This window comes from Colletotrichum scovillei (genome assembly GCF_011075155.1).
Source record: "Colletotrichum scovillei strain TJNH1 chromosome Unknown Contig00004, whole genome shotgun sequence".
Taxonomy (NCBI): domain Eukaryota; kingdom Fungi; phylum Ascomycota; class Sordariomycetes; order Glomerellales; family Glomerellaceae; genus Colletotrichum; species Colletotrichum scovillei.
Window position 1 is genome coordinate 3315325 of NW_023336262.1, and position 19051 is coordinate 3334375.

Below are 19051 nucleotides of genomic sequence, written 5' to 3' on the forward strand. Positions count from 1 at the left end.
AAGGCTGGATGACTAAGGATCATAAGCCACAGCTGTCACCACCAGCCACATTCGTCAAACGCCATAGGTTTCCTTCCACGCTGCCATTCACTTGCAAGTTGCGACTTTGCCGTACATCTACCTTAAGCACTCAGATGTGGCGTTCCGGTGCGACAAATTTGACGCTCATTTGGTTTGCCCCTTAAATGTTGTTGTGGGATTGTTAAGTTGATACGACACCGATTTGAAGTAGGGTGTTCAGACATGTTTGGCAGCTATGGAACGACAGGTCGCGGCAGCTCCATCAAAAGAGTTCTTGTTACTTATTACTACTATTACATGATTACGAGCCTGTTGTTGCTAAATCATTAATTCTCAACCCTCCTTGATAGGCGAGACGCTGTGATCATGGCCGCCAATCTTCGCCTTGGCATGTACCTTCACATTGTGCATCCGCTGGCGGAACGGCATGTGCTCCTGCGCTCTGCGACCTCTGAGTCCAGTGTGTGTCCGCAGAGGGGGTTCGAGACCACCAGTAAACTTGCGATGCTCCTCGAGACGCTTCTCCGAAATCGTATCAGGCGCCCACTTCTTGCGGATGAACCATGGCAGGCATGAAGCCACCCACGCGTCGGGGATGAGACGGATGAAGGCTCCCCAAGGAAGAGAGATGGCGCCGAGACCGATAGAGAGACCCCATTCCTTGCCATTTAAAGCATGGATCTGGAATGCCTCACCTCCCTTGAAAATGATGAGAACCTGACCACCAATCATGATCAGATTGATTCCGATGAAGAAGTAGTTCTTGGTGATGTTTTCGAAAATGTTGAACCTGTTATCCAGGCGGCGATTGCTAGTAGAGAGTCAGCTGATAGTTCATCAGTCTTTCACCATTCAATGACGTACTTAAGTTCGTTGAAAATCTGCAGCCAGACAAATGTGTTGAAAACGAGGGTATTCAGACTCTTGGTATCGTCTTCGGAAGTGCCATAGCCCAAAAGGCTGCGTCCAGCAAAGTTCAAGACAAAGGTGATCACGAGCTGCAAGATTGCTTGTCCCATAATCATCTTGGCCATCCTCAGCGTGATGAGTGAAGCAGACTTTCGGTCAGGCTTGCGGTCCAGGACACTGCGAGTCGGCGGGTCCGTGGCAAGCGCGAGCGCGGCAAATGTGTCCATGATCAAATTGACCCAGAGCAGTTGAACGGCGTTGAGAACCGACTCCTGTGTAGGACTGGCGACTGCAGAGACAAATGTCAAAACAACAGCGGTAACGTTCACGGTCAGTTGGAACTTTGACTTGTTAGCGGATTCCATCGAATTGCTTTACTCATGTAACTTACCTGCAAGAACTTCTTTACGGAGTCATTCACAGCTCTTCCCCACATCAGGGCCTTGACGATTGAAGCAAAGTTGTCATCCATCAGAATGATACCAGATGCTTCTTTCGCAACTTCAGTGCCAGCAATGCCCATGGAAAATCCAATATCTGACAGCTTCAGCGCGGGTGCGTCATTCGTGCCATCTCCAGTCACAGCAACCGTCTCACCAAGATCCTTGAGAGTTCGGACAAGAATTCTCTTGTCTTCTGGACTGGAACGCGCAAGAACTTGTAGTTTGGGAACAATGTCCTTGAGCTCTTCCTCAGTCTTCCTGCGGAAAGTCGGACCTTCCATGGCAATGCCGCCATCTTCGGGGTGATAGATGCCACATTCCTTGGCGATTGCTCTTGCCGTCAAGATGTTGTCTCCAGTGACCATGCGGACCACCACACCGGCGCGATTGCAGTCCTTGATAGCATCGATGACGGAAGGTCTCAAGGGATCTTTGATACCGTAAATCGCAATGAGAGTCATGTCTTGGTGAATCTTGTCAAAATCTGCACTCCTCGAGTCCTCCTGGGAGACGGCTTCCTTTGGTGGCCAGGAGTCGAAGTCTCGGAAGGAAGAGCCAATGGTGCGAAGGGTTTGGCCAGCGTACGAGTCAATTGTTTGCGCGAACATGTCCTTGTCCTCAGAAGTCAAGTCGACCACATTGAGTTCGGAACCACTTGGGTTATCCAGCACTTTGGTGCATTTTCCGAGGAGAATCTCAGAGGCTCCCTTGACGTAAGCCCTGTATTTGCCGTTCGAGAGCTTGACAACAGTAGCCATGTACTTGACTGCCGAATCGAAGGGGACAACTTGAACCACATTTGCGTTTGATCGCTCCTCTTCAACAGGTCCAGCTCCTAGTTGATCCCGGCTGAATGTGAGAAGGGCAACTTCAGTCTTGGACCCGATGAAAGTGTGCTCTCCTTCTTGGTCTCCCTCGAACGCAGTGGAGTTGACAGCATTGCCTTGGATGAGGAGTTGCTTTGTCTCGGAGCTGAGGTCTTTGGCGAAATCTCCGGCGGAGACATTGCGAACCGAGTTGACGTGGGTTTCGTCGGAAGGCGACGTGCTATTCTTGGGCTTCTCTTCCTTGGAGGACTCGAGAGGAGCATCAGTACCGCCAAAACTGATGCTCTTGCCCAGGGTCGTGGCAACAACGGACATCTTGTTCTGCGTGAGGGTTCCTGTTTTGTCCGAACAAATGGTTGTCGCGTTGCCCATGGTCTCGCAAGCCTTGAGAACTCGCACTAAGTTGTTGTCTTTCATCATACGCGACGTTGCGAACGAGAGCGCCAAAGTCACAGCTAGAGGCAGCCCCTCAGGAACAGCCACAACGACAACGGTAACCGAGACGATGAAGAGCTTCAGGAATTGCTGACCTTTCTGCTCAGGGGTACCGTTGTTGGTGGGAAGTCCAACGCAGAATTTGATGAAAAGGACGACGAACAACAGCAAAGCTGCGGCAAACCCAGCTTTCGCAATCCAATCTGCAAGAATGTTGAGCTTTCTCTGCAACGGCGTGTCTTCTTGCTCGGTTCTGAGAGACATGGTGATACGACCATAAGAGGAATTGACGCCCACTGCAGTGGCCAAGAAAGTACCAGTGCCTTCTTGAATCTTGCTGCCGGAGATGATGAAGGGGTCCATCTTCTCGATATCAGGATGATCGACATTGTCTTTTGCCATTCTGTCAAGGGCCTCGTAGACTTCATCGGCGCCGACCTTTTTGAGCAGATCAGACTCGCCTGTAGCCGATGATTCGTCGCACTTGACCCCATGACCTTCAATAAAGATGCCGTCAACTGGTACCACTGAAGAGGTGTGCGTTAGCCAGGGACCGACCTGATGTCTCATTGATAAAAACTTACTGTCGCCTGTTGAGAGATGAACGACGTCACCAACCACAATGTCGTAGACAGATATTTCCACTGACTTGCCAGAACGGATAACCTTGACAGTGCGATCGTCGTTCTTCTTGTTGAGAGTGTTGAACTTTTGCTGCATTCGCCAATCGTTGATCGAGCCAACCATGACAACGATAACAATGGCGACCATAATGGCAACACCCTCAACCCACTCGACTCGAGCTTCACCCGGTGCATGGCTTTGTCCAAAAGTCTCGTATAAGCCAAGCGCAAGAGAGACAATGGCGGCAATCGACAACAAAATCAACACCTTGTCGTTGTAGGCGATCCACACCATCTGCAGAAAGGACTTTTGCTTCTTGTCAGGTAGCTTGTTATCTCGGAACGCGTGCTTACGGTCCGAAAAGCCACCGGTGTACTCGCTTGGTGGAGGCGGGATGGGGATATCATTCTTCGCTTTTGGGTCAGGCTGGGGGACTGTGTTTCCAGCTGCTCCGTACTTGGGGACGCCTTTGAGGGCCACCTCTTCGAACGAAACGGCGTGATCCAATTTGTCTTCATCAACACCCAAGCCGGTCTTGCGGTTGGTTTGCAGACCCTTCTCCAGACCAGCAAGACCTCCGAGAGCATAAAAGGCATTGTGACTTTTTGGGTTCAAGAGCTTGCTCAAGTGACCGGGGGCAAAAGCGAATTTGTTGTTTTCTTTCGTGTTAAACATGTCTTCGGTGCCGCGATCAGGAGTCAGAGCATCTGCCGTATCCAGTGAGAACTTGCGGGATCCATGGTGGTTCTCATCCTTGGCTGTCTTGGTCTCGATATCAAGTGGTTGTTGCTGACTCTTTTCGTCCTGATCCGAGACATTGACGCCTTTCTCGGCATCTTTGTTGGTGGCTGCCATAATGGCAATGGAAACTAAGCGATGTGGCGAGAGGTCTTCGAATTGATGCAGTACCTAAAAGCTTGAGTTGATTTCTGCCGGGTATTATTCTAGAATTGTCTGTCGAAGCAAGATGTGGTTGGTCCAAGCAAAGTGTTGATGTTTGATCCCAATAATTACGAAACTAGTAATGGAAAGGCAGTCGAGGCGACGAACAGATTTCGCCAGCACCGGTGAATGTGAGTTATGGAAGGAGTGAATGCTGTCGTGCTTGCTTAGCGAGTCGAATGAAGTGCAAAAGTTCTGAAGTTCACCAGGAGCGCACCAAAGTCAACAGAAGGTGCGGCGATGCTTTTGGGAGGCCTCCTCTGAGACGTGAGGGAAGGAGCAACCACCACAGAAGTGCACAGCGATTTGGGGAGAGATGAAGAAGGAGCAAGAGAAACAGAAGAAAGAGGAGCGGGAGATGATGTTATTGTCTATCGTACTCCCTACGGACAGAGAGATGAATGCACGTTCAGTCCCTCCAGTCTGCCTTGCCCACTAGGTCAGTACAACATCCTTGGCAAGACCAACTTGTACCTGGTTATACTCAAGCAACCACAGCATCATCATCAATTTCACCTGCCGCAACATCTTTCACAAAAGCCCGACGCCTGCCTTTTACCGTGCATAAACCGCGGCACCCCGGAGATCAAGCAAGCTGTTCCAATCATGGGACGAACAATGACGATGGAAAGCTGCTGTTGACCACCAAAAGGCCCGGAGGAAGCTGACCATGGAACGGTCAATGCCAAGAACGAGCGTGCAGGGCTCTGACGATTGTCGCGAGCGCATTCGCTGGCTGCTCTTTCAAGTGGTTTCTGGTTTGATGAGAGCGAGACCAATATGTCGCCTAAGTCTTGGCAAACGCGGACTGAGTCCAGAAAGCTTGACTGGTCGAAAGAAGCTTGTGTTTTCTTGGCCAAGTCACCTGTACAGACGAAGATGGACCGTTGTTTTGGTACGGAGTGTTGTTGAGAGAATTCCCCTTAATATCGATTCTCCCTCTCATTTCGTCAGCGAGTGTCGCAAAGCGCAGTGCATTGCAGTTCAGAAAGTTACCTTGCCTCCCTCAACTGAATTTGGCGGTAAGCGTTTCTTGATTTTGAATGGTCTGAAGTTTGGCTCTCCTCAATGAGGAGGGAGGGCGCACCATGTGCCACTCCCTCTCAGCCATGATTGTATGTCTACATCATGCTGCCCGATGAGGGAAGCGCCATTCATCCACGCCTTTATGCCGGCGGGAGCGTTGAGAGGTGGCTTGATGGGAACCACACAGTCGGCAGGGCAAGCAATGCTGATACTTTGCGTCTAGATAGCGGTTGATAACAAATGCTAAAGGTCAGAAGCCACCGCCTCAGACTCAGACTCAGGGAGCGGGTGCAACCCGAATGGAGGATAATCTGGTTGAAACGGGTGATGAGGAAGCTGACTTACAATGGCCAGACGGGACGGCTTGGTGCGCTGTCGCCCACATTCCACCCTGTCAATGATTACATTTGCCAAGACCTGATTGTTTTGAGACAGCACAGAGCACAGCTGGACAGGCAAACCGAAGTGTAAAAAAACCTGGCAGCACAGGGGTCGTTTTTCGCTAACATGGGATGGCACAGAAAGCACCGTACTTCCCGTCTTCTCCCTCAGATCTTCCTCACCGAAAGATACGCCGGCTTTCTGCAGGTCTGACCAGTCCAGAAGATGCGACACACGTGGCGTCATCCTGACCAGATCAGTCAATTATCTACCTACGCCAGCCCTCTCGATGCGGGAGAATGCGAGGGGATCTGTGTATGGTCGCCCAACCGGTGGTTATCTCCCTCTCACCTCCTCTTCCTTGCTCGCCTGCAATGGCAGATCTCCGACGGGATTATCGGTATTCTTAGTGTATCCGTAGGGATGGATGATGGGAACGTATGTGAGGCGCTGTCCTTGCTGGTTACCTTCTCGTCTGGTGTTCCTGAATCCGTCAGAGTGGACCATGTGTTTTTAACCAATCAGCGTGTTGTTTCCCAAAAGAAGGTTCAGACCCCAGGATGGTCAGTGCGCGACGCAGGAGGGGTTGTTTCGACCTCACCTTTCACGCTCGCTTTCTCTCCCACCAGCCAATTCAAACCCGACGTGAGAGCTGTCGACCGTAGCTTCTCATCGAAACCTGGCTTTCAGCCGGCCCTGTATGCGATCTCTGCTCGATCCGCAGAGGTAGATCATCACGTTTCCCCGACGTCTGCAGCTCCCCCGGCCTTCCGCGAAACGGCCTAGCTGCACGCACATACCCCGCCATTCCCTTGTGCCGACCTTAAGCTGCCAGCTGCCGCATCGCATAAGTGCCAGGCCATCACCGAACGCTTTGGGCCGCCGGTGAGCACTCGCCCCCCAGCCTGCCTGAACGGCACAGCCTTGCGACGAACATACGAAGCTCTCGTTTGGAGCAGTTCCTCAAACACGACCAGACAGCTTGTAGCTTCTTGCTGCGGTCAGCTCTGCTGAGCTGTCAGAGTTTCTCGACATCATGCCCTCCGAACCTACCAAGCCCTCTAATGCGGGTATCATCACGGATGATGCCGGCGAACGCCAGATACCCGAGTCGAAGCGAGCAGACGGCAGCGTCCGCAAAGCCATCAAAGTGCGCCCGGGCTACCGCCCTCCTGAAGATGTCGAAGTCTACAAGAACCGCACTGCCGCTGGGTTCCGCGATCGCGCGACAAGAGGTGGTATTCCCGGAGCGACAGGCCTGAAGGAAGAGAAGCCCGACGCCTCCTCTGCCGCGAGTAATAAGAATGCGAAGCGCCGAGAAGCGCGAAAGAAAGCCAAAGCTTCCGGCGAGGAGGAAGGAGACGATACGAAGCAGCCCGGTGGCGACGACAATGCCGCGAAGGCCGAAGAGGTTGACCCCGAAGTCGAGAGAGAAAAGAAGGCTCGGAATCTTAAGAAGAAGCTGAAGCAGGCAAAGGACCTCAAGGATAAAAAGGAAGGCGGAGGGACGCTTCTGCCAGAGCAGATCGCCAAGGTCATCAAGATTAACGAACTTATTCGCGAACTCGATGCTTTGGGTTTCGATGCCGAAGGAGAGCCCAAAACTGCCAATGGGGCCGACGGGGAGTCCAACGCGAAGGAATAATCAGCTTATCAGTGCTTCTGACGTCTTTTTACTGCGATACCAGCTCTGCCATGCGATCAATCAGTGCACAAGGCAGGTCGCCATCCTCTCTGCCCTATGCACACCGCTCACGTCGAATGGCTGCCTCACTACAATGTGCACTTACCCTAGGAGAATTCTCGAATAGAGCTTTCGAAACGGCCGGCAGCCACAGAGCGGTTATAGGATCAGTCGGTCTTCAACAAGTTCGATACAAGAGATTGCCTGGTTTGGGGGTTTGCATGATGTACGGTCTCAAGACAATCGACCACCCCCGATCCTCTTGTGACGATGGTGGATTCGATCTCACATTTCTCTCTATGGGCTTTCTAAAAGTCAAAGAATGTGCAGTTTGGGAGATGGAAGCAGGGCATGACTTTGTCTGGTCATTGGCATAAAGGTGCTTTCCAACATGCAATGCGAGACGATGGCGGATCAGCAGATGGACAAAGCTGATTTGAGAGTCGTGGAACTGAGGTAGTTGCCTATATAAACCTCCGCTGCTTCCAAGAAAGGAAAACTCTCTACTGCACCACGCACAAATCAAGTTTCTATGGCACCTGAACGTGATAATGTTCTAGAAAGTGGCAACTCCAATAAGCCAACCCACATGCCTGACCACCATCTGCATGATCCAATGCTGATGCAGGTAAAGGGAACCCAACAGCATTGATCTTGCGGGGCAAAACGTCTCAGCCATCTCGCATAGAGGCTCCAGGTTGCATTGCCTATCTGCATTGACGGGGCCGGATCTCCTGCCCAAGTGTTTCGGATCAGAGACTCGTACGGAGTAGACCAAGCTTCTCTAGCTTCTTCTTCTTCTACTTCCCCGGGGCCGATCCTGATCACCCCGGTCATCTTTCCCGGAGGCCGATCGGAGCCCAGCCCATGGCTTCCAGGTGGAGAGGGATCTGTTCCGGATCGTACCCGGCTCGCGCCGTGGGGTTCGGCCGGGGGTTCTTTTTTGTAATTTGTTCTGGGAGAGGTGGAGTTTGCAGGCGCCCGGTTCAACCAGGAGAGATGCCATGTAAGCCTTCAACACTGACAAGCACCCCAGTGCATCTACTTCAATAGAAATATTCTCGAAACGAGAAGAAATAGTGCCTTACTGAGCTAGACTATTTTCAACAATCTCTTGAACCTACCTTGGGGTGATGAGATGTTGTGCATGATCCGGACTCGACTAAGAGTGAGGCTGGGCGTGACTAGTAATCAAGATGCTGGTAACTTTCTTTTGTTCTCGATGCACCCGCAGAATCTGCGAAATTTTCATTGGAGATGTTGATTGATGCGAGAAAAGAAAGCCCCGATATGGATGACAAGCGGGCAGGTGGATCCGGGCCAGTCTCTGCAGACACCCAGAAGGTGCTACTGTTTCCTATGTATGATCAACTCAAGATTCGCCATTCGAAAAAATCTCCAGACGAGGCAAATTGCTACCTTAGTAATCATGGTCTTCTATCACTAGCCCAGGAGAAATGAAAACATTCCTTGCGTCGATACTATCATACGTGGGAACGGAGGCGACAGATTTTGGTCTCAGAGTCTCCCATGAGGCTTGCCACCGAAGTTACCGACAGCTTCAAGCAAGGTATTCGAAAGGGAGTTGTAAATTATCCTCGTTCGCGAACTTCAGCTGTCGCCGTGAAGACTTCATTCGACAGTAGGAGAGTACTGGCAAGGACAGTTTCTGTAATCGGATATATGAAATAGTTGTATATCATGCTTGGGACGAATTCATCTTTTGGCCAACGGCAGAATATCGATGCTGTTGACAGTGGGTAGTACAAACACAGACCATCCTCCGGATGAGCCGGAAATAAAAAACACCAATAGCTAGAAACTTGAATCAAAAGTCCAATTAGGCAACTGAGAAAGCCACCGATGAAGTCGCTCTCCGATGTATCGATTATCACAATCCGACGCTGAAGTAATGCCGATAACTCTGTCTTCTGGCAGTGGTGGATAGGAAGCATTCTATATAAAGGCACAGGGCAGGGGTGGCGGGGCGAGGCAGCCGGGCGCGGCCAGGGAGACAGCTGTCGGCATCGCACCGGGAGCACCCTGACTGCCTGATTGGGGGGACCCGGGGGCCGAGCGACACTCTTTGATGCGCTGGTGTGGCGTCAAAGCTAGGGTGGAGCTGAAGCTTAGCCACCCGACTCGCGTGCTGCGAAACATACCTCCTACGCTGACGTTTCCCTCCGGACATGTGTTTGACTTCGACGACTTTCCAACCGACACGTTAATCACCCAAGTCAATTACCGCTGGGCTGGCCCGTACGATCCCTCCTGCTGTCTTCCCGCGTCCGCCTCGGGACGAATCTTATTGCTTTTGGGCGACCCTTACTCCCTCTGACAACCTGTTCTTTTTGATGATCACCAATATCCAGACGAAGCTCCGAACATGAGGCTTAGGGGCAAGGCTGCCGCCCCGTGGCGCATCCTGCTGTCTGTCTTAACCTTGACAGCAGCTGTCCAAGCAAAGGACGAGCCGACAATCAAGGTCACCACAATCAAGCATCCTCCCATCAACCTGAATTACTTTGAAGACTCCGACTCTATCCTCTACCACGATGTCTCCGAACGAAACATTTATCGGTCCGACGATGCGGGCGTGTCGTGGAACAAGGTCTCAGACGTCCCTGGCGAAAAGGCCTACATGCTCACGATGCACGAATTCGACAAGAGCCGCGCCTATGTAATTACCGAAGGCAAAGAACACTGGAAGACCTCCGACAAGGGCAAATCATGGCAAAAGTGGGAGAGTGTTGCCGGAACCAGCGCCTTCCGCGAGGACATTCTCCATTTCCATGCCGGCGACCCGGATCGCATCATCTTCAACGGCATGGACTGCGCCGGCATCTTTTGCGAAGAAGTCTCCATGTACACGACGGATGGCTTCAAGTCCAAGGCGAAGCCCCTCAGGTTCAACACTGCTGGATGCTGGTGGGCCAAGTCTTCGGATCTCTTCACAACTGGCAAGGACGACCTCGATAAGCAGCGGATTCTCTGCATTGTCCGTGACAGCTTCTCGCCTTTCAAGGAGGACCAGCGGCTCTTTGCGTCGGACAATTACTACGAAAAGATTGATAACAAGATTCAAGAATTCGAGCCGAACATGGATACAACCAGAGGTGTGCAGGGTGTCGTCAACTTGGCCGTGGTCAAGAAATACTTGATGGTTGCCACTTCATCCCTGAACACGGATGAAATGGCCCTCTTCGTCACAGACGACACCATCAAGTGGCATCGCGCCATGTTCCCCACCGATCATGGGCACAAGATCAACCAAGAGGCTTATACCGTCTTGGAAAGCACCAACTACAGTATCCAGATTGACGTCATGAACACAAGACCTTCGAACCCAATGGGTGTCATGTTCACAAGTAACTCCAACGGCACTTTCTTCATCGAGAACCTTGAGCACACAAACCGCAATTCCCGTGGTCACGTCGACTTTGAGAAGATCACAGGTGTGCAGGGCATCTTCATTGTCAACACTGTGAAGAACTATGAAGAGGTTGAGAAGGACCCCAGAAAGGAGAAGCAAATTGTCACCAAGATCACATTCGATGATGGTCGAAACTTCCACGGCCTGAAGGCGGGTGACGATGAGCTGCAGCTGCATTCTGTCACTGATCTCGACAACGTTGGTAGAGTGTTTTCCAGCCCCGCCCCTGGTCTTGTTCTCGGAATTGGAAACAAGGGCAAGGCTTTGACCAAGTTCGGCGAAGGAGACGTTTACGTGTCCGACGATGCGGGTGTAACTTGGAAGAAGGCTCTCGATGGCCCTCACAAGTACGAGTTTGGTGACCAGGGCTCCATCCTGGTAGCCGTCAAGGACTCCAACAAGGAAGATGTGGGAGAAATTCAATACTCCTTGGACCACGGCGAGAATTGGAAGAAAGCCTCGCTCCCGGATGACCTGAAGATCAAGCCCGAGCTGATCACAACAACACAAGACTCGACCAGTCTCAAGTTCCTTCTCGTTGGCCGGACCGGTGGCGATAATGCCAAGTACCATATCATCGCGATTGACTTTGAGGGCCTGCACGAGCGAACGTGTAAGGACGACGACATGGAGGACTGGCACGCCCGCCCCGATGCCGATGGCAAGCCTACCTGCCTGATGGGCCACAAGCAGACGTACCGCCGCCGCAAGAAGACGGCTGACTGTTTCATGAAGCAGGAGTTCAAGGACCCTGTCCCCGTCACCGAAGACTGCGAGTGCACGGATGCGGACTTTGAGTGCGACTACAACTTCGTCAAGGATGGCGACAACTGTAAGAAGGTTGGCCCCATCGTCGCGCCTGACAATGCCTGCAAGAACGCCAAGCCGGACGACACGTTTAAGGGCTCATCAGGCTGGCGCAAGATCCCAGGAAACACTTGCAAGCGTAAGAGCGGCGCGCAAAAGGATGATGAAGTTGAGCGAAAGTGCTCCGACATTGGCGGCACTCCCAGTGCGCCTGCTGATGGCAAGATCAAAGCGGTTCAGCACGTCTTCAAGACAGACCTGAAGGATTTTGAAAAGATTTACTTGGAGAGGGGCGACTCGAGCACTGAGGCTGACGAGACCATTCTCGTCCGACCGGTCGAGTACGCCGGCAACAGCATGCGAGCCGACAAGCAGATTTGGCGAACAAAGGACCACGGCAAGACATGGGACAAGATTCTTGAAGACGAGGAAGTGCGCGGCATCTACCCCCACTACTACTTCAAGGACGCCGTGTTCTTCACTACCGACTCCAAGAAGGTCCTGTACACGATCGATCGCGCTGAGCATTTCCACTCCTTTGAGGCACCCACGAAGCCCGGAACGAGCAACCCTCTCTCCTTCCACCCCGACAAGAAGGACTGGCTCATCTGGATAGGCGAGAAGTGCGAGAAGATTGATGGCAAGGACCAGTGCTTCAAGGAGGCGTCGATTTCCAGGGATCGCGGTGATAACTGGAAGACGGCCATGCGCTACGTTCAGAAGTGCGAGTTCACTGGTCACTCGGCCTACAAGTTCCGCGATATGCGCCAAGTTGTTTGCCTTGCCCACAAGCGCGAGGACAATGAGAAGGATAACCCAAAGGTCATCGTCTCCAGCAAGGACTTCTTCGATGAGGATAAGCAATTCCATCAGTCAGATGTGAAGGACTTTGCCACCATGGCCGAGTTCATCGTCGTTGCCGCAGAAGACAAAGAAAAGAACGGCCTTCGTGCTCTTGCCAGCTTGGACGGTGTCAGCTATGCTGAAGCACACTTCCCCGTCAACTTCAAGCCGGGCCACCAGAATGCCTACACTGTATTAGACAGCTCCACGCATGCTGTGAACTTGTTCGTGGCCACCGAGACTACGGAAGGGCGCCGGCAGGGAAGCATCATCAAGAGCAACTCAAACGGAACCTCGTACGTCATGAGCGCACAAGCTGTCAACTGCAATGATGAATACTATGTGGATTTTGAGAAGATCACCGGCCTTGAGGGTGTCGCACTTATCAACACCGTCGCCAACAAGGACAGGAAGAACGAGCCGAAGAAGGTCCAAACCCAAATCTCTCACAACGACGGCTCGCAGTGGTCTTTCCTTCCTCCGCCAAAAGCTGACATTGATGGCAAATCTTACTCATGCAGTAGCAGTGAGGGAGATGAGAAGTGTGCGCTGCACCTTCATCATTATACCGAGCGAGCGGATAAGAAAAAGACCTTCTCTGCTGCCACCGCGGTTGGATTCATGTTTGGCTACGGCAACGTGGGCCCTAATCTGGGCTCTGTCAAGGACGCCGATACCTTCATGACGACTGATGCTGGCATTACCTGGAAGAACGTCAAGAAGGGTGCTTGGACCTGGCAGTACGGTGACCAAGGATCCATTGTTGTCCTTGTTCAGCGGGCCAGCCGCGAGAACCCGGTCAAGACGAAGACTATTCAGTACACTACGGATGAGGGCAAGACCTGGAAACCGTTCGATTTCACCGACAAAGAAGTGACTGTCTTGGATATCTCAACTCTCCGCTCTGGAGCCTCGCGAAACTTCCTCATCTGGTGCAAGGACGATGGTGGCGAGATGTTCTCCGTCAACGTTGACTTTACTGGCCTGAGCGACCGCCCCTGCAAGAACGACGAGAATGGTGACTCTGACTACTACCTGTGGTCGCCCAAGCACCCCTCGCAGCCCGATGACTGCCTCTTCGGACACGTTTCAAAGTACCTGCGCAAGAAGGACGAAGCGAACTGCTACAATGACCTCAAGGTCCAACACCTCTACCAACTCCAGAACTGCACTTGCACCAGGGCCGACTATGAATGGTAAGCGCATTCCCGCACCTTAGTATTCGCACGCACTATGGCTAACAACTGATTCACAGTGACTACAACTTTGAGTTGGATGGCCACAAACAGTGCAGTCTTGTTGAGGGCAAGTCTCCCATGTCGGCTGAGCAGTGGTGCAAGGAAAACCCCGATGCTGTCGAATACTACGAGCCCACCGGCTATCGTAGAATTCCGCTCACCACCTGTGATGGAGGTCAAGAATTCGATAAGCAGGCCAACGTCCACGCCTGCGCCGGCAAGGAAGAGGAGTTTGAGAGGCGGCGCAGAACGTCTGGCATTGCAATCTTCTTTGCGGTCGTCATCCCCATCGGACTCGCAGGCGCCATTGGCTGGTGGGTATACCAGAACTGGAACGACAAGTTTGGTCAGATCCGGCTGGGCGAGTCGCCGAACCTGGATAACGACGCGCCGTGGATCAAGTATCCGGTAATTGCCCTATCGGCGGTGGTTGCCGTCGCGGCGGCCCTGCCGCTCGTCGCCTCGGCGCTGTGGAGGCGTGCCACCTCTGCTTACGAGAGTGTGAGCGGCGGAAGCAGGGGCAGCTGGCTCAACGGGCGGGGCAACCGCAGGTTCACGACGAGGGACAGTTTTGCGCGGGGCAGAGGAGATTACGATATTGTCGATGACGACGAGGGCGAGCTCCTTGGTGACGATAGTGACGAGGACGTATGAACGGGTTTCTTATGACTAGGGGAAGGGAGAGCAACGGGGTGCTCGCGAAAGCCTCCTTCACTAGAGAAGGCAAACGCGGCCTCCCAAGCATATCTGTGACACTACTGTTTACTGTTGGATTCTGGAGTGGATGGGGCTATCAGGCAGGGCGGGGAATCAGGCAAAGGCTGAAAGAGAACATTGGTAGACCGAAATCTTTCCTTAGAATGTGTATTTTCTAGGCATGGCGTTGATTTTCAAGCCGGTTCCGGTTCTCACTTTGACGATCGACGTGCGTTTTCCTGGAGTTATGCGCATCGTGCTTCAAGCAATGTTTACATACGTAGTACTCCTGTTATATGCACTAGCTATGGAGTATGAGAGCGGACGTTGTTCTGAATCTACTTTGACCTCGACAGCGGGCAGAACAGCGGCGCGGAAGTGCCGAAATGATCGGCGACCGACTCGTGCGTGCTCCAAGATGGGCTACCGAAGCTGTCAGATTGTTTTGTCTACGATACCTAGGCGAAGAGCGCCCAAGACCCCAAAGTGCCTTGATGAGCCTGGGAGCCCGGAAGTCGGAAAGAGCGGATATTTCCGGCTGCCCCGGGCCGGGGCTCGAGCCCGTCAACGGTCAGGGACAGGAACCGAAAGCTTCCCCCCTTTTTCCTGGTGCCTGGTGCCAGAATCTCTCTATCCGCAGAGGCCAGGGACCTTGCGTGGTGGGGATGGTGACCCGAGTCGTGATCGAGTCGTGGGCTGGAGATGAAGTTGTGTCTTTTGGCGGTCTGGGTCTGGGTTGCTTAGGGTTCTATGTCATCCATCTCGACAGCGAGATGTTCAACGGGGTAATTATCCTTACGTACCCGTTGAAGTCTAGAGCGATTGAAGCTTACGGGGTACATAGAGCACAGAGTCGAAAGAAAAGGGGGATGGTGATCTCGAATGGGCTGGACTAGGTAATTTGCATACGGAAAGAAAGAGGTCAAGCTTTTGGGATCTTTGACATTGATGATTGATCTACTAGGCCACAAATTTGACAGGTAGAACTCCATGTTCATCGATTCATCTTGCTACAGTTCTCGCGGCCATGTAGGAAGATGTGGCACGGTCAACGAGCAAGAGTGGAAGGAGATGAGCAAATCATTTACTCAAAAGAGGTTCCAGCCCAGGTCAAGTCTGCAAACTTCATCTCTTGACTCCTTCTCCCGGTACCATTTCGACTTGGCGCTGAGAGTCGATGGCTCTGATGGGAAATTCGGAAGATTTTGGTGAGATTAGACAGCCTTCATTGTGCCAGCTTGGGGAAATTGATCTGCATAATGTTTCCTCGGGTTGGTTGAAAGGGTTGTCAAGGTTCACCAGACACGTTGATCGCTGGCAACTTGCACGTTGCACGCATTGTGCAGAGACCGGGATGTTGCGTTGTCGACCATTGACCAACTTGCCAGCACTTTGCTTCTTTGGCGAGTTTTAGGCCTCCCGGGGTTGAATACGAGAGGGTGGTGGGGATCGCGAGTCCCCGCCCGAAAAGAGTCTGGTTCAGCTCGGCATTCTCTCTGGGGGGGATGAGGCGCGGAGATGGGTGGGCGAGAGAGATTTCAGCGCAGAAGGGGGCCAAGGCTTGAGGGTTGAGCAGAAGCTGGCCAAGCTGGCTGCCAGGCTGGGCCGTTGAGCTGGAAAGCAAAAGCGAAAAAAAGGGGTTGCGGGAAATGGGATCCACAACTGACGACGAGGTGCTTTTTTGTGCAGTGATTTGCCCTTCACAATTAAGCGTGATTAAACATTTTAGACTTGTGCAGGAGTGCTACCTTACCTGACCACGTGCTGACGTAGGTACAATACTGTCGTTACTTGAGGCTTGCCCACGGTCTGTCAGATTGTTCCTGTTCCTTGGCGGTTGCGGCGAAAGGGTCTTCTTTATTTTCAGATTTTGGCAGTTTCCATTTATATCGGAAGGAACAGAAGGAGACTGCGCACGTGCCCGAGGACTGTCCAAGTCATCGAGGCGCTCGCTCGCGTGCGGTGGAGAGTGTTTGTGCGATGGCTGAGCTTGATGATGGCGTTCCTGGGCTTGGGAAGATTGTAAATTTGTTCCAACGGGCATCGACGATTCGACATAGATATACGCAATGTGTAAAACGCAATGCGCACTCTGTAGCCTCGTTGAAGATCCCGCATCCCGGGATGCTCTCTCAAGTCTGTGTTGCCGTACGGATGCATGTGGAGAGAACCGTTCGATGATAACAAGCCCCCCGGCCGTTGGAGATCCACCCTGCGTAGCAGGAAACTTGGAACAACCAAAAACAGACTGCGGCAGACAGGAAGCAGTTGTTCGTAGACTAGTTGCGAGGTGAACGGTGTGTTTCGACTACCTTTCTCTGATGAGGCGTTTTTTAGTGCTTCAGATAGTCTAGTTGACTTCAGAGTCTAGTTCGAGTCGCGCGCACCAATCTACAGTACCTGGGTGGTCGGTGATCCAGGTCGCCTAAAAAGTAGACCGTCGGGTTATTTTCTGCCTCCGGATGGGCCTTGCATCTGGCAGATGCAGGTACGAATCATCGGGCCAAACTATGCCTGATTGGAGAAGTATGCACACCTCAAGGCTCACTTGCATACCACCTCGAGCATCTCGTGACCGCTATCTCTCTCGGTGACGCGCCGTCGATTTTCTCTAGCAGAGTGTAAGATTGCTTCTCAGAGAAGCCGTGAATCCAAGAAACGAAGGGCGCAGATGATCCATCGACAGACATCAAATTTGCCGCCGAAGCGCGCCGGGCGATCAGCCACGAACACGAGGTTCAGAATCCATGGGATGGCGGGGTGCATTAACATCCGCAAGAAGTCGGGATTGGCTGATAGCCTGGTGTATCCATACGTTGTACTCTGTAGTGGGTGGCTCATCGGAATTGTCGCGCTTGGAGATTGAAGAAGACAATGGATTGACCAAGTCAGACGAAACGGCGTTCTCGGCCACTCGAAGAGTCGATTCTCATCTTATTTTTCTTTCCTAATTCGTACGGATCATCATCATCGCAATCAGCGTAGGGCGGAAGAGTTGTACGGAAGTTAGGAGGCCCGGGCGACGGTTTGTGTTTTCTTCGACAGTCTATGCAGGAGAAGAGGGAACCCTTGTCGGAAGGGCCCCCTTCTTCACGATACGAAAATAAACTGTCATCAAGATTATTAGCCCGATACCAATGAGAGGGCGAGAGAGTTGAAAGAGCATTGACCTTGCTGCGAGATGGACAGCGTCAGGTCTGAGGTCACCGGTGCAAGGAAACAACGGGCGGCGCGACGGTGAGGTGTACAAACTAGTGTAAGTACCGTGTGACTGACGGTGAGGTGTGTTCCTGGATTACTGGATGGACCGGGGGCTAGCGTAAACAGTAAACAAGCTTGGCATGGGCGCAAAAAAAGAAGGTTCCCTGGCTGGAAAAGGAGGAGCCCGGAGGGTCAAGACTCGAGAGGGGGAGGTTCATCTCATTTTCTGGGTCTGGTGCTTGGGAAGTGTCTAATGTCGCTTAGCTAATTTCCCGGGCGCACCACTCGCTCCTCCCCCCTTCTCAAGTTGCTCCTCCAGCTGGGAGGCAACTGCAGCTTACAAGGTCCAACTCGCTCCTTCCCCCCCGCCGCACCCGCCGATCCCTCCCCAATCAGCCATCTCAGTGGACTGCGCACCTCGGGTACCTTGCAGCTCCGCCTCTGTTAGCTTCTAGAATGCAGTACGTACACAGTACCTTACCTTACGGTCTGCATCAGTCCTTCTTCCTGCACATCCAAAACCCGTTTTATACTATTGTGTGAGGTGTACGAAGTACTCCGTACAGAGTAGGTGGGAAGGAGAGAAAGAGAGACATTATGGTGCGGTACTCACCTCGTGCTCACCGTCGAACCGTTCCTTCTTCGTTGCTTCTTCTGGCCCTCCGCCACTGGTTGATGCAAGACTCAAGAGAGCCCAGCCCAGGCTGGATTCTTTCGCGAACCACACACTCTCAGTCACACTCTCAGTCTCTCTGGCACTTCCAGGCTCCGTCGACGGTGGATTCGGTTGGACCGTTGGCCAAGTCCCCTTGATCACGCTTCTACTCGCTCATTTGCTGTCATGTCCGCCTCTGGACTGGATCTGCTTGGCCTTCCCGCCTTGCGGTCTTCCAAGAGCCCAAAACGACAACCCCCCCCAACTATGCTTAACCGGGAGGGCCATTTCGCCTCCCTTTTCCTTGCGCTGTCAGTCTGACAGTCATTCATGACGAACCATGGCCAAGGTGCTTCTGGTCATCTCATTGACTCGACTACAAGCCCAGTCAAGATTGCCAACCCGTATCCTTTCTTCAAGCCCCTGACCGAAGCCCTCTCTCCGGATGGCAACTTCTCCGTTGTGATCCTCAACCGACAGAGTCCCTTTGCTTTTCTCGAATCCCATAGTCCCGATAATCCCCAGACACTCCACCAGAAGTCTGGGACTCTCTGAAGCTGAGATTCGTTTCTGGCTTCTACCCAGTGGTACCTCTCCACCTCCTTGTCCCTCAGTCTTTCTGTTGTGACTTGCTGCCGAGGACAGGGGCTTGTTTGCCGTCGAGTTGCTGCTTGTATCCGTAAGGAACACAAGAAACCCCTCAGTTTGAGTTGAAGTAGTGTTGCTCTTACACGTTGCCCAATGCTTCTTTATCCCGCAGCCATCAACAGTTCGTGGTCACCAACCAACGGCTCCCCGACTTTCATGGTAAACATAGTGTCACCAGCATCATGGAATACACAAGACGAATACACACACAGTCCCCTCCAATCCCCCCTCCTCCTAT

The 19051-nt window shown here is 52.5% G+C and overlaps 3 protein-coding genes across 3 annotated transcripts; 2 read left to right on the forward strand and 1 right to left on the reverse strand.

The window, feature by feature from the left end:
• Positions 1-354: 354 nt before the first annotated feature.
• Positions 355-4278, reverse strand: HER10_EVM0003144 (calcium-translocating P-type ATPase; the record flags this gene model as incomplete). Its single annotated transcript, XM_035472829.1, has 3 exons — positions 1322-4278; positions 886-1271; positions 355-832 (listed from the first exon to the last, which is right to left on the reverse strand). Exons 1-3 carry the CDS (start codon positions 4112-4114, stop codon positions 355-357), a joined length of 3657 nt encoding a protein of 1218 aa, XP_035334778.1. The 5' UTR covers positions 4115-4278.
• Positions 4279-6050: 1772 nt separating this feature from the next.
• Positions 6051-7719, forward strand: HER10_EVM0003115 (uncharacterized protein). The gene has a single exon (XM_035472801.1). It carries the CDS (start codon positions 6645-6647, stop codon positions 7251-7253), a length of 609 nt encoding a protein of 202 aa, XP_035334773.1. The 5' UTR covers positions 6051-6644; the 3' UTR covers positions 7254-7719.
• Positions 7720-9386: 1667 nt separating this feature from the next.
• HER10_EVM0006509 (vacuolar protein sorting/targeting protein PEP1) lies at positions 9387-14794 on the forward strand. Its single transcript, XM_035476092.1, has 2 exons — positions 9387-13571; positions 13631-14794. Exons 1-2 carry the CDS (start codon positions 9679-9681, stop codon positions 14265-14267), a joined length of 4530 nt encoding a protein of 1509 aa, XP_035335018.1. The 5' UTR covers positions 9387-9678; the 3' UTR covers positions 14268-14794.
• The last annotated feature ends 4257 nt before the right edge of the window (positions 14795-19051 follow it).

What these genes read in the sequence shown, in the direction of transcription:
- HER10_EVM0003115 (XM_035472801.1), top strand. Translation starts at nt 6,645, where the DNA reads ATGCCCTCCGAACCTACCAAGCCCTCTAATGCGGGTATCATCACGGAT.
- HER10_EVM0006509 (XM_035476092.1), top strand. Translation starts at nt 9,679, where the DNA reads ATGAGGCTTAGGGGCAAGGCTGCCGCCCCGTGGCGCATCCTGCTGTCT. An exon ending in ACCAGGGCCGACTATGAATG is followed by an intron (nt 13,572 to 13,630) that starts GTAAGCGCATTC and finishes ACTGATTCACAG; the next exon opens with TGACTACAACTTTGAGTTGG.